The 12536-nt window shown below is 48.9% G+C and overlaps 1 protein-coding gene across 4 annotated transcripts in view; it reads right to left on the bottom strand.

The window, feature by feature from the left end:
• MSLN (mesothelin) overlaps nt 1-11911 on the bottom strand; it is a 28518-nt gene extending 16607 nt beyond the window's left edge. The window contains exons 1-4 of one of the 4 annotated variants that reach the window (XM_061349209.1): nt 10936-11911; nt 3254-4615; nt 2827-2932; nt 2434-2519 (exon numbers count right to left, since the gene is read on the bottom strand). In XM_061349209.1, the coding sequence (XP_061205193.1) occupies nt 2434-2476 (43 nt within the window). In that variant the 5' untranslated portion in view covers nt 2477-2519; nt 2827-2932; nt 3254-4615; nt 10936-11911. Of the gene's footprint in view, nt 1-2433; nt 2520-2826; nt 3189-3253; nt 4616-10935 lie in introns of those variants that run through there. The other 3 variants (XM_061349210.1, XM_061349211.1, XM_061349212.1) reach the window with 3 other exon arrangements.
• Nucleotides 11912-12536: the final 625 nt, after the last annotated feature.

The raw sequence follows: 12536 nt of genomic DNA, 5'->3' as shown, positions 1-12536 counted from the left end.
TCCTCCCACCCCTTTGCCTACATCCTCAGACCCATCTCAGTGCATGGCAGACCACAGCAAGCTCAGGGTACCTCCATTTCTCTGCCAGCCTTGTTCATCTGCTCAAGGAGTAACACAGCTCTGGAAGTTATCTCTCACCAGGGAGAACACCACCAACCTCAGTGACTCTGGATCACTCACAGGAGGCTGAAGAGATCACTCTCACCCATGGCTCATCTCCTGGCCTGTGGACCAGCTTGCCCAGGGCTGGTTGGGTACACTGAGGTGTAGCAGAGCTCAAGATCAGCACAAATACTCTGCAGCATCAGTGACTCCAGCCCTCAAACCCCACTGTGAGAAGCATAGTTGGGATTGGTGTTATCTACAAGTACTTGGTCAGAAGTGATCCGTGGGGGGAATGCAGAGGAGCTAAGCCCCAAAACCAAAACCCAGAAGCAACGTCCTGTGGCTCCTCCACTCCACATGGCTACAGGACTGAGGTGAGGTGGCCCAGGGCAGTGTCAGGCAAACACACAGTGGTATTTGGGCACTGAAATCAACAGGATAGGAGACCCTTATCATGGAACTGTAATAGGGAAAAGGAGGAGGAGAAGGAAGGCAGTGGCTTTCCTGAGTGGGGATGCGTTCATGAGCCCAGTGACCTGCATTCGGAAGGGGATTATGAAATAGCTTGGAGGGATGGATACACCCTAATTAGTATAACAGGCTTTTGATTACTAATTACTACACCTTTTCAATCGTTTAATTAATGAACAATTGTCACTAAGCAACAGGCAAAGGAAACACAGTCACACTGAGCATGTGCAATGCTTCAGTGGTGACACATCAACATTAACACTTAAGCCCCAAAAGTTACCAAAATGATAATCAAGAGCTCAGTGCCAGAGGCCGGCCCCAAGGCCATGCTTCCCTGCCTGCAGACAAAGCTGGGCTGTTTCCAGCTCCATAATCACTTCCTGCTCACCTTAGAGCTGGACCTTGGGAACACAGAGCCAAGCCTCTGGCTCCCACTCACGGAAAGCTCTTACGCATGTGTTTAAGCATGTGAATGGTCCCATTGACTCAAAAAGCAGCATTCAGAAACACCCACATGGGGAGAAGGGGGAAGAAGAAGGGTGGCTTCTTACCCTTCAGGATCAGAGAGGACCCCAACCTACTACCACCAAAATCCTCATAGTCTGACAATAAATCCTTCATCTCGCATCATCACAGCAAAGGGAATGGGTTCAGCTCATGTCATGAGCCATCTAAGACACATGTGCATCATTCTGGGAGCAAGATCCTTCCCAGCATTGCTCTCACTCCTGTGCTTCATCAGCACACAGGCACAGCAGGCTGTGGCAAAGCTTTCCATAACAGAAGAGAGCATCTTCTTTACATACATACACGGTGCTGCTCACAGTTCAGCTGCTCTCCACAGTCCCTCCTCCTCCATGAGGACACCTCTGTGCCACGAGCACTGCCCTGTCTCCCCACTGCTTCTTTGCAAGACCACTCACTGATTGTGTGGCACCACTACACTTAGATCTCCTGTCCTTCCCTTTCAGAAACTGCTTTAAGGACTCTCAGAAACTTGTGTTTTCCTTCTCCCTTTGCTCCATCCCCAAAGGACAGAACATGCAAACTGCTGGATGCAAATTCTCTACAAGCTCAGCACATTGCTGATATTCTGCCTTTCCTCCACCTCCAGTTATCTACAGAAGAAGATGGGCCGACAAACAGGGGCAAGCATAGCCCAAAGAACTGAATGATTTCCCATGGCTGCATGCTGAGACAGGACCAACATGACAACGCACCAAAATCACAGACCTGCCAGACCTAAAAGCAGTTGCACGAAGAGTCATTCAGTTTTACAAGCAACCTGTGTCCTTCTGCTGGACAGGGACATCCCTCCTGCTACAGGTGGTTAATAGAAAGTGGGGAAAATCCCATTTTCATCAGGGTGTCCAGAACACATTGGGCTGTTTGAACAGTGACAACCACTAAAGAAATAAAGACATTCACTGTTTAAAAGTTTTTCTTCCTTCAGCACTGGTGACTAAGCCTGCGCAGAGAAAATGATGGTCCCTTTATGGAGATGTTTCTCAACGTTACAAGTTCATGTTTTATCATCAGTATTCATTGGAAACACAATCTCAGGTCTGATGAGGAAGAATAAAGCACTGATACTTGCTTGGAGAAACAGAGATCCTGCTCTGGAATTCCTTACTCTCCAAAAACAGAGAGAAAGCAGGGAACAGAGAGGTGATCTGATTCAGCTAAGATTGTATATCTAACTAGTATATCTGGGTTCAAAAATACAGTGAACAAGCATAAAGGCAGGGGATTTAGAGCAACCACTAGATAAAGGGGTCTTTCCCTTTCAAGGATTCTCTCAACTACAGCTGCTGGTATGGACAATCCTCCCGGAACACCCATCACTGTAATACTCACCAAGTAAAAGGAGGACTCCCAGCCCTGGGACTGAAGGCAGCATTCCTGCAGAGGTCTTCAGAGCTCCCCCAGAAGCAAGGAATCACCTTATCCCAGCCAAGCAAAATCAAACATGAAGAATACTTAATTGCAAAACCAAACTAAAGAGTAGGAAAGTTAAAAGGTGACTGTCTCCTGTGCAAACTTACATGCACCAACACCCTTCACAACCTGTCTGAAACTGGACCCAAAGCACACACTAAACTACTGAGGGTTCTCTATGCCTGGGAAAGCACACAGGGAATTGAGTTAAGCTGAATTCACTGCTACCAGTGCCCTGAATGCAGGCTTCCCTTTGGCAGAGGAGAGTGTGAGTTGCACCACCCCACTGGGACATTTAACTGTGGCACTTACCTGTAAGCCGCTACTCAAGAGATACTCAGTGTGTGGAGCTGTGACGACTGAGGGCTGCTTTTCACTGAGCAAAGCAGGGTGTGCCTCTGGCTTCTCAAAGCTGCATCTGAAATTACAGGATGGGTTTGGAGTACTGGGCATACCCTTAAGTCCTTGAGAACACAAATGTTGAGCAGTACAAATAAATGTGTTATTTGTTAATGCCTGTCATTCCTAGGATACAGAGGGAACACTGAGCCTATAGTGAGGCTGCCTGGAGTAAGCAGTGAGTAGCTGCATTCCCTGCTGCCCTGTACAGGATGCGTCTGGCATTTACAGGAGGCAACAAAAATAAAGCTGTGCCCCCAGGACAGAGCTACTCCAGTTACTAAGGAAATGTTTGTTATCAAGATACTTTGCTTCAGTGGAGCTTGAAATCTCTGCTTACCCTGGTTGTTTCCAGTGGGAAACCACACCATGGAATAGAAGGCAGCTCCTCTGGTGGGCAGCCAGGACATCTTCAGATCACAGATAAGGCCAACTGGGAGCTCTGCTCCAGGCTCAGTGAGGTTTGTCACCTGAAACACAGAGCTCTCCACTCAGGGCAGAGGGATCAGGAGAGCTGAAATCAAACCTGCAGCCCTGTGCTAGGGTAAGGCTGGACTGGTGCAGGCAAATCCCACAGCATGGCCATCTCTCTTAATTCCTTGCCGAGCCTCATGCAAAGGTGCCCAACATCTGCACCCAAGTGCCACTGTGGGCTTTTACATCAGCACCCATTGCAGCAGCTTGTTTGCGCTCACAAACAGCACAGCAGTGAGAGCACTGAGCAGCAATGTTGTTATCCAGTGCCTCCAGAATTGTAATCCCAAAGACCCCTGTCTCCCTGTCACCAGAAATGGCCTTTCCCTTTATTTCCTTGCTGTAAAGATCCCAGGACACAACTCTTTGGGCTTTCCAATTCCTGCAGGCTCCTCTATTTTAAAACTAAGCAATGTTCTTACTAAGGAGATCACATTTGGTTTTAAGGGGTCTTTATGCTCCTGGATGCTGCAAAAGCTGAGGAATGGGCTTGCCCTGTTCCTTCAGCTGAATCACGTATGGTGGTGTCCCCCATGGTCTCCCCAGACCTGTGCAACAGCAGCCAGGGGGATCTCCTGATTCTGACTGAACTTGTGCTCTCCTCAAGGTAATTTTGAAACATCTTTGTTTGGATACTTTATTCAAGACAAGGTTTTTCATAAACCAGATTTTTCCCTGCCTTAGGCTTGCCCCATCATGCCCACCTCTAACTCCTGTGTTTGTGGCAACACGAGGGAAAGTACACGTTGACTCACATCATTACCAGCTCTCTCCACACTCCCTTCTTTCCTACCACACTTAATGTGCTTATCAGCTACTTTGGAACAAGTGCAACCTGATTCATAATGTAGTTTGTTCTGACTCAGATGATGCCCAATTGAAAGTGGCTCTCATCAACACCCATCCCAACTTACCCAAATCAATACAAGCTTGAAACGCACCATTTGTAAGTAGCCAGATTCACCGACTCCTGGTTCAAAGCAGGAAGCCTCCAGGATTTCCAGGTGAGGTGTCCTGGAGATGGATGGGGATCCTTCAGTCAGGTTTCAAATACCAAAGCTTTCAGCACCTTGTGTCTTTTGGATCTTCAGCATTGCCAGCAGGCTGTCCATGACAGAGAGTCACACAGGACTGCATTGCTGGGGAGCCCTGGACATGGTGAGTGTTGGGATCTTCTGCTCCTGTCAGCCAGGAAGTCATGCACACCTAAAGAATGTTCAGAGCAGCTCTGTGATGGGGAGAGAAACCAGAGTTCACAAAGGCAAGGAGGAACTTCCATCTCTAAACAACCCGATACTTCCCTTAGGTCTGTCCACAGGGTGGCTGAACAGAGACATCCAGTCCCTGCCACCTGCACTAATCCTTCAGCAGTTGAGCCAGGAGCACAGAGCCAAGGTGTGGGATGAACAAGGTGGTCTTTGATTCAAAGAGCACACAGTTGAGGAGATGAAGAGGAGCTCAGAGATGGGAAGACAGGCAATGATTTCAACAGAGCAATAGGTGAGCTGCTATCACACAGTGTTCGAGTATTTTCTTTCAAAGCAAGAGTCTAATAACCACACAGAACAAGGCTGGAGCTGATTTGTTGCATTGCATCTGCTCAAGTGAGCCTAAGTGAGAGTTACAGCCCCTCAGGTCTGCACCTCAATCTCTAACACACTCTCCAAGGCTGGGGCAGGAGGGGAGGCAATGAATGTGCACGGGGGCAGGAGTGGACCAGGTCTGAGCTGTGGGAAAATGAGCCAGAGCCTCCTCACCCAGCCTGGCTGTGCGTATGGAGCACCAAGTGCAGCTCAAGTGCTCTTCAGCCCTGAACTGCAGTTGATCCTGGAGGTGTTGCTGCCTTGTCAAGCCAGGTGTGGCACCAGAGAATAAACTCTTCCTGATGCCATCCCCACCACACACACCAGCCACCCTGCTCAGCACAGTCACTGCGCTTCCCCTTGGGTTCCATCCGGAACAAAAGTGGCTTTGTGTCCCCTTGGGAAGCCAGGCCTCCCATGAGATCAGAGGAGCACCATTCCAGGATGGGACTCAAGCTTTTACTACAGCAGAGCTCCTGTGTAACCTTGTGAGGGTCATCAGAGCTTACTGTAGCCAGACACTCCTGTTCATTGACCTTAAACAGAGCATGATCCAGAATTGGAAGGCAAGGTTTAAGAACAGGAAAAGTGAAGCACAACATAAGAAACTTTGCTGAATAGAAACCAAAAGAGGCTGTTAAAGAGACTAAAATGTTGCAGGTGCTATGGAAATTCTATAGTCACACTGAAGGCTGAAAGCAAACACATACCACACAGCAAAGACAAGTAAACTGCCATAACTGCACAGTAAGGCAAGGGAGGCTGCTAGAAGTAAAGGTATTCATCTGTTTCTTCATTAGTTGTCTCCTGAAGGGGGAATCTGTCGGGGTCCTGCTGGGACAACATCACCCAGGTATAGAAAGAGGATCTGGAGCCACACAGCTCTGAAAGGGAAACTAAATTCATTCTTTGTATCCCTGTCCATCACACTGGATCCCTTCATTGTGTGAGCACATCTAAGAGGGAATCTCCCATCAGTAGGTGCCAAAAGAAGAGGCTGCAGAACAAAAATCACACCAGAATGTTCAGACAAGGTGGACTCCATTGAAGAGTCCTGGAGGAGCACATCATGACACAGCTGCAGAGCTCAGCCCTTGCTTTAATTTCCTTTTGGACAACAGGTCAGAAGGTGACAGACACAAGAGCAGCTTTTAGGAGGATCTCCAAACCAGACTGGACAGAGAGCCAGAAGGAAAGATAGAGACAGGAAGGTCAAGTCTCAGCCTAGAGCAAAGCTTTTCTCTTCAGTGAGGCAACAGAGTCAAACCTGACAAAGGGAAATGCCTGGAGCTCACAGAAGGAGTGATGCAAAACCTGTGGTCTAAGGCTCCAAGCCCACAAGAATGGAGTTATGATACAGTCATTACTTGCACTTAGGTCCTCCTTTTATCCTCCCTGTACAGATCTGAGGCTTACCACGACTTGGAATGCAAAGAAAGACTCCCACTGACTGAAACAAGCCTGTGTGAAGCCTCTTCCTTCCTTCTCTCTCCAAAAACACAAACAAGGAAACACTGCTCAAAAAATGCCCACCTGTGAGAACTGGGATCTTGGTGGCAGTGAATCAAACAGCATTGCCCAATGGCTCACTGTGTCCTTGCACAGCAGTCCTGATCCTGCTCTAGACCGAAGCTGCTGTCACCTACCTGCAGAATCACAGAGGAGTAACCCAGGAGGGCTCTGCAGGCACTCACCAGAACATCTCCTGGCTTAAGAGCGGCTCAGCCTTCCAACCACCCTGCCTGGAGCAAAGCTCTGCATTGGCAGCCTGAAAGGTTCTGGGTAAAGGCATTTTTGGAAAGCCTCACCTTGGAAGTAACCTATAAAGAAGGTTTTCTTCTTGAACAGAACTGCTGTGGTCCGTGTTGGGAAGGAGAGCTCTGAACAGGCAACTGCGATGTTTGCAGCAGAGCGTTTTGGGCCGTTTCAGCTGCAGAGCCACTTTTCTCTGCAAACCAAAGCATTCACAGGACCAAAGGGCTAGATCAGAAAAGGAGCTGGCTCTCCACATAGGAATTAAACTGCACAGCTCTGCCTCAAGGAGTGGCAGATCCAAGAACTGGCCACTGGTTCAGAAAGCAACTGAGCAACATTTACGCCCTCAGATCAATGCAAGAACAGTTTCAAGTTGACAGGAGTGATTCTTATCGCAGGGTAGATCTTGAAAGGAATGTGTGAGTGCACAGCTCTCATCCAGCCATGTGCCTGTGTGCATTATGTGCCTGCCTGGCAAATGTCAGCTAGAGAGATTCTGATAAACAAGGCAACATTTGGTTCAATGAGCAGCTTGTCTTACCCCTGTTTGCTTTAGCATTCGGTTACAGGCAAAAAGAAACAGTATTGGTTTCAAGATGTTGCTGCACCCACACCTACAGATGCCATTGGGGTCACCAGAACCTGAGAGTGGGGGTTTGTGTTTTACAGCTCAAGCAAGACCATCCATCCTCCCCTGCCTGCACTGACAGGCTTTTGCCTGAGGCTGCTTCTAAGCTGTGAAGGAGGAGAGAGGAAAGCCAAGGCAGGGACCTGACTACCATCAAACACACGAATCCTCGGTCACCTCAGGACTAAAACCCCATCCTCATTTATTCCCTGCTATAGTAACTCCAGAGCAAACCCAGCTCTGGCCACACAGCACTCCCACAGCTATTTTCTGCACGCTGCTAAAGGAAGTGTAATAATACAAAGGCAGCAGAAATGCTTATGACTGGATAAAAAGTCCAAATAGCATCAAATACCAGTTTACAGCTGGAAGTAAACCCCAACTGCCATGTTACACCTTGCCAGAGGTTTACACAAAAGGATTTGTTTGCTTTCTACCTCCCTTTCTCCTCTGTAACGTTCCCCTTTCACAGTCAGAAACCACCTACACCTGACCCTCACACCTTGACCTGAATTATGAGCCAAACCAAGCTAAACCAAAAGGTGAGCACCCTCCTATCTCATCTTCCTCCTTCAGCAAGGTTTCTATTCATACTGATGACCAACTGGCTGCACTAGAGAGAGGAAGTGTTCAGTAATGCCCTAGCCCTACCTGTTCAGCTGCCCACCAGGGCAGGGTCTTGAGGCTATGCCTATTGGAGGCGTTAACAGCCAGGACTAAGAAGCACAACCAGTTTAAATGTTACCTTACTGGAAGACCAGTTTTAAGCAGGAGGAGGCCCAGAGCTCACACATGCTCCCAGAAACCCAGCCCAGCCTTGAAAGGCTGCTCAGGAAGAAACAGGCTGTCACAACACCGACCTCAGCCATCAGTTCAGGCTGTACCATGGTGCTCATAGCATTAGAAGTACCTGACACTCCAGGTACCCTACTGGTACCAGCTGCTGCACCATGTTCTCACAGCTCCCATGTCCTCTGGCTGAGTGGGTCCTACCAAAGCACACACTCACCTTCCAGAGGGCCAAGCAAGAAAGAGTGAGGTGCTGTGGGCACCCAGTACTGTCCCTGCTCCTTTTGGCTCTGTTGTGAATACCATCAACACTTGGCCATCTCTACCATGCATTGAAGTGCAGCAAAACACAGCTATAATTGTCAGGCACTCCTTATTCTCAAGCACAAAGCACTGCCTCTGTATTTTAGAGCCTCAGAAACATGGTATTCCGTATGAGTCAGCCACTTGCGAAGACACTGTGTGTGTGCCCAGTTGCTTCTCCTTACAGCAAGGCTGACACCTTGCAATGCAGCAGAGCAGTTTGGCCTGCCCTCTCCTTTATATATATATTTATAGGGTGACAGGTTACACATAGCCCTAAGGAAGAAGTGGGGAAAAGGTGAGAGCCCAGATTAGGAAAGTCAGAGATGCAGCTCATGAAGTGGGAAGCATAACCCAGTTTCTAGCATGCCTAAGGCCCTTCTCCCACTCTCCCTGAGCCTCAGTCAGCCAAAGGTCTGATATTGTAAGTACCTTCTCCCCACACCACTGAGCATCTTGCTATGCCAGGCACCTGCAAGGGGTTTACTTCAGCTGGTCCTGCCCCTTCCTGCTCTGCAGGGTAAGAGAAGGAAGGTTTAACCCCTTCCTGCTACATCTGATGAAAAGTAAACACGTACCAAACAGAACACTGAACCTGGCTGAACATCACATTCACCACAGCACATGGAGCCATACACAGGCAATTTGCCTGGCTGTGTCCCGATTTCCCAGAACAGGAGAGGCAGGAGAAATATAGGACATTAAGCAGTGTGTTAAGAAGCACATGGCAAGGTCAGAGCTGCAGAGAGAACTGGGGAAGGTAAGAAAAGCACTACAGGATCAGTTCTGGTTCCTGCCTCCTGCAACCTCTCAGCCCTGCAGGTACCTATAGGGTCACTGCCCCAAGCCAGCAGAGTTATACAGAGCCCACAGCCCCTTCCTTGCTCTGGGGGCTCAGGACACCCATTAGAGAAACCAGCGCGCCTCTGGGACCGGGCTGCCACAAGGAACCTCCGAGCACCAGAGGGCACCAGGAGCCCTGGACACCCCCCGGCTCTCTCCTGGGAATCCCTCCCACTGCCACTGGAGGTCTCTGCTAAGCCACTCACCTGGGGAAGGCCCGTGGGGAAGGAGCTGCTGTAACTGAGCGGGAGGATTTCATACAACAGCGTCTGTTCCTATGTAAACTCTACCGGGTAATGCTCATGACAAACCTTAAGTCATTTCTGTTTGGGTTTTTTTGTCTATCATATAGAAACACAGAGTCAGACTGGTTTGGGTTGGAAAGGACCTTAAAGCTCATCCAGTTCCAACGCCCTGCCACAGGCAGGGACACAGGGATAACCATCTTATCAGGAGAATATAAATTCCATAGGAAGACAAGAGCTTCAATGACAAGCTCCAAACAGCAGTGACTGATAAGACACAGGAAGAGGAGATATGAAATTACATATGGCATGCTCAGAACATGCTCACAAATGTCCTGCCTAGCAGCAGAGAACAGCTGTTATTGAAGTCAGTCATAGGTGAACCTTCAGACTTCCAACTCTGGGATTTCCATGGCCAGGCATAAAGTATATCTGGAAGATGAGCCAGAAGAGTTCCTCCTGCTCCAGTATGATCTTCGTCTCACGCCAGCCCCCAGTTTACCTTAACCTGGGTACACAGACCAGTGTAAAATGTTCCTCCATGTCCTCCAATTTGGGAAGCACATCCACCACTCCAACCCAGAGCCAGGCAGTAAACAGCAAGGGCTTCTCTACCGCTGATCTGTGCTAACCTAATGGCTTATGGAAGGTTCTAAACCAGGCCCCTAAAACTGTTAAAATCCATTAAAACATTTGTGTATGAGTGAGGGAGAGACTCTGCTGCTTGTCCTGGTCCTGCTGCTCTTATGAGTTAAGAAAAGCCAAGCTGAGGAGCCTGAGCGTGCCCCAGCCTCACCTCTCAATGTGAGGACTCTGCTGCCTGCTCTCATAGTGGGAGTGGAAGGAAAAGGAAATTCAAGCACCTGCTTTGCTTTGCTGTCCAACTCTGCTGACAAAAGAAAAAGTGAATTGCCAAGGTCAACTCCCCAGCAAGGACACAGTCAGGTCATATTTCCAACTGTTATTGTTCAGCAGAAGAGGAAGGAAGGGGAGGAGACCAGCAAAGAGGAGAAATTGGGGTCATTTTGCCAATTATTCCTTCACCACTTTTTCTGCTAAGCTTCATCAAGGCTTTCTAACAGCTCTGCTCATCACCTGCTGCAGTTCCTTCCTCCCTCCGAGCTCTGCTTTCCTGGAAGCACTGAAGCTCAAGAAAGGATGCTGATGATGGCAGCTGAGATCACCTTCCACATGTAACTGACACGGCCTTGGGAGACACAGCTATGTGGCTGCACAGACTGTGCATTCTGCTCCCCCATGTCAACAGGACAGTGGTGGAGCTGCTGTCCCTCAGCATCCTGTGCTCATACTGCCAAGCTCAAGCTCTGCAAGTGTTTTATGCTGCAGTCACCTTTGCATCAGTAGTTATTGATCAGGCAAAATATCAGTCATGGGTTCCTACCTTCATTCTGTCCATGTGGCTGGAGCTGAGCAGGAATAGAGCAGCTCCAGACTCGATTTAAAGTCTCCTTGAATCCGGTCCTCACTGTGGGTCCTACTTGCACTGCATGGGCATATAGCCCAGAGTTAGAATTGTTTCTGGTATAATCTCTTAAATCATTAAATAATTTAAAATATGGTGTCTTCTGTGCCTTTCATTAATGTCACCATGTCTGCCCTGAAGGGACAGAGGTTGTCTCAGTTTCTAACACTGCCTTATAACTAGACCTGCAGGGTGGCTTTTTTTCCTTTCTAGGGATTGCCTGTAACATCCAAAGAGGAATGAGAAATTGGGCAGACATAAATCTGGGGTAATTCAGAGCAGCTCCCCTATCATGGTCACTTACACATTCTCAGGCCTTAATCCAGAAGAAATGGACATAACACATAGCAAAACTGAGCACTGGTGCCAGCCCTGCCTTGGAGACTTCATCTCTGCACAGAGCAGGGCCAGGCTCTTGCACAACCCCACCTGCACTTTGCTAATATGACCCACCCATTACTGCTGAGCTTAAAAGTCTCTACTATGCAACTACTCAATGAGCATCTCCACATAATTGTGAATGAACCTACCTAATTCTCGAGTTATTACTTCTCCAGTGTAGAACTAAGTGCTCAGAGCCTGAAAGGCTTGCTGGGACCTACTTCGGGGTTTCACCTTGAAGTAGTAGGTACACAGAACTCAAGTGACTGAGTGAAAGGGGACTTGGGAGTGAACATCAAGTTCTCCCTGGAACTGACACCTTTGTGCTTGTTTAGAATGCAGATTGCAAAGGGCATGTCCCGCACTGCTTCACACAACCCAGCTGTAACCAACTTCACAGATGACTTTTGCTCCTTCCCTCGGGATTCTACTCCACTAGTAAAGCATTTCCAAATGGGTTTATGGGAAAGCTATCAGGAAGTAGAACAGTTATTCCAGACCCTTGACCAGATCATTGTCTCTCTGCACAAACTCCCTGGATTCAGAGCTGATGAGGTGCCTTAGTATTTACTTCAGCACCTTCTGCAACCAGAAGAGCAACAACACATATGAAAACCCCCAGTTTTTACTGTGCTCTCCCCTCTCTCTTGGGAGAACGGTCCCAAGAAGGGTGACAGGTACCCAGGCCACCTCCACAGGCTCAAGAGCTTTGAGGCCTTACTCTGCAACATGAATTACAGACCCATAGAACAGTGTGGGTTGGAAGGGACCTTCCAAGCTCATCTAGTTTAACATCTTGCAATGGGAAGAGACACCTTCACCTAGGTCTGCTTGTCCAGAACCACATCCAGCCGTGGATGTCTCCAGGAATAGGGCATCCACCACCTCTGTGGGCAATCCCCTCCCTCGCCCTGCTGCTCACGCTCCTTTGATGCAGCCCAAGATCTGACTGACGAAGACACCTCACAGTGATTACAAGGCAATGGACCATGACACCTCCCTCTCCACAGTGCCTGTGCCTTACCTCAGCCTGACACACCTCCCACTGCAGCCTGTGAGTCAGCAAACGCGCTGCAGACACCCTGCTTGAGGCACACGCTGCCCTGTCTGCCGCGCCGGCCCGTCTCAACCCGACACCC

Source organism: Neopsephotus bourkii, unplaced genomic scaffold (genome assembly GCF_033783945.1).
Source record: "Neopsephotus bourkii isolate Nb327-2 ecotype Australia unplaced genomic scaffold, CSIRO-AGI_Nbou_v1 NB_384, whole genome shotgun sequence".
NCBI classification, from domain to species: domain Eukaryota; kingdom Metazoa; phylum Chordata; class Aves; order Psittaciformes; family Psittacidae; genus Neopsephotus; species Neopsephotus bourkii.
This window is presented reverse-complemented; position numbering and strand designations above follow the sequence as displayed.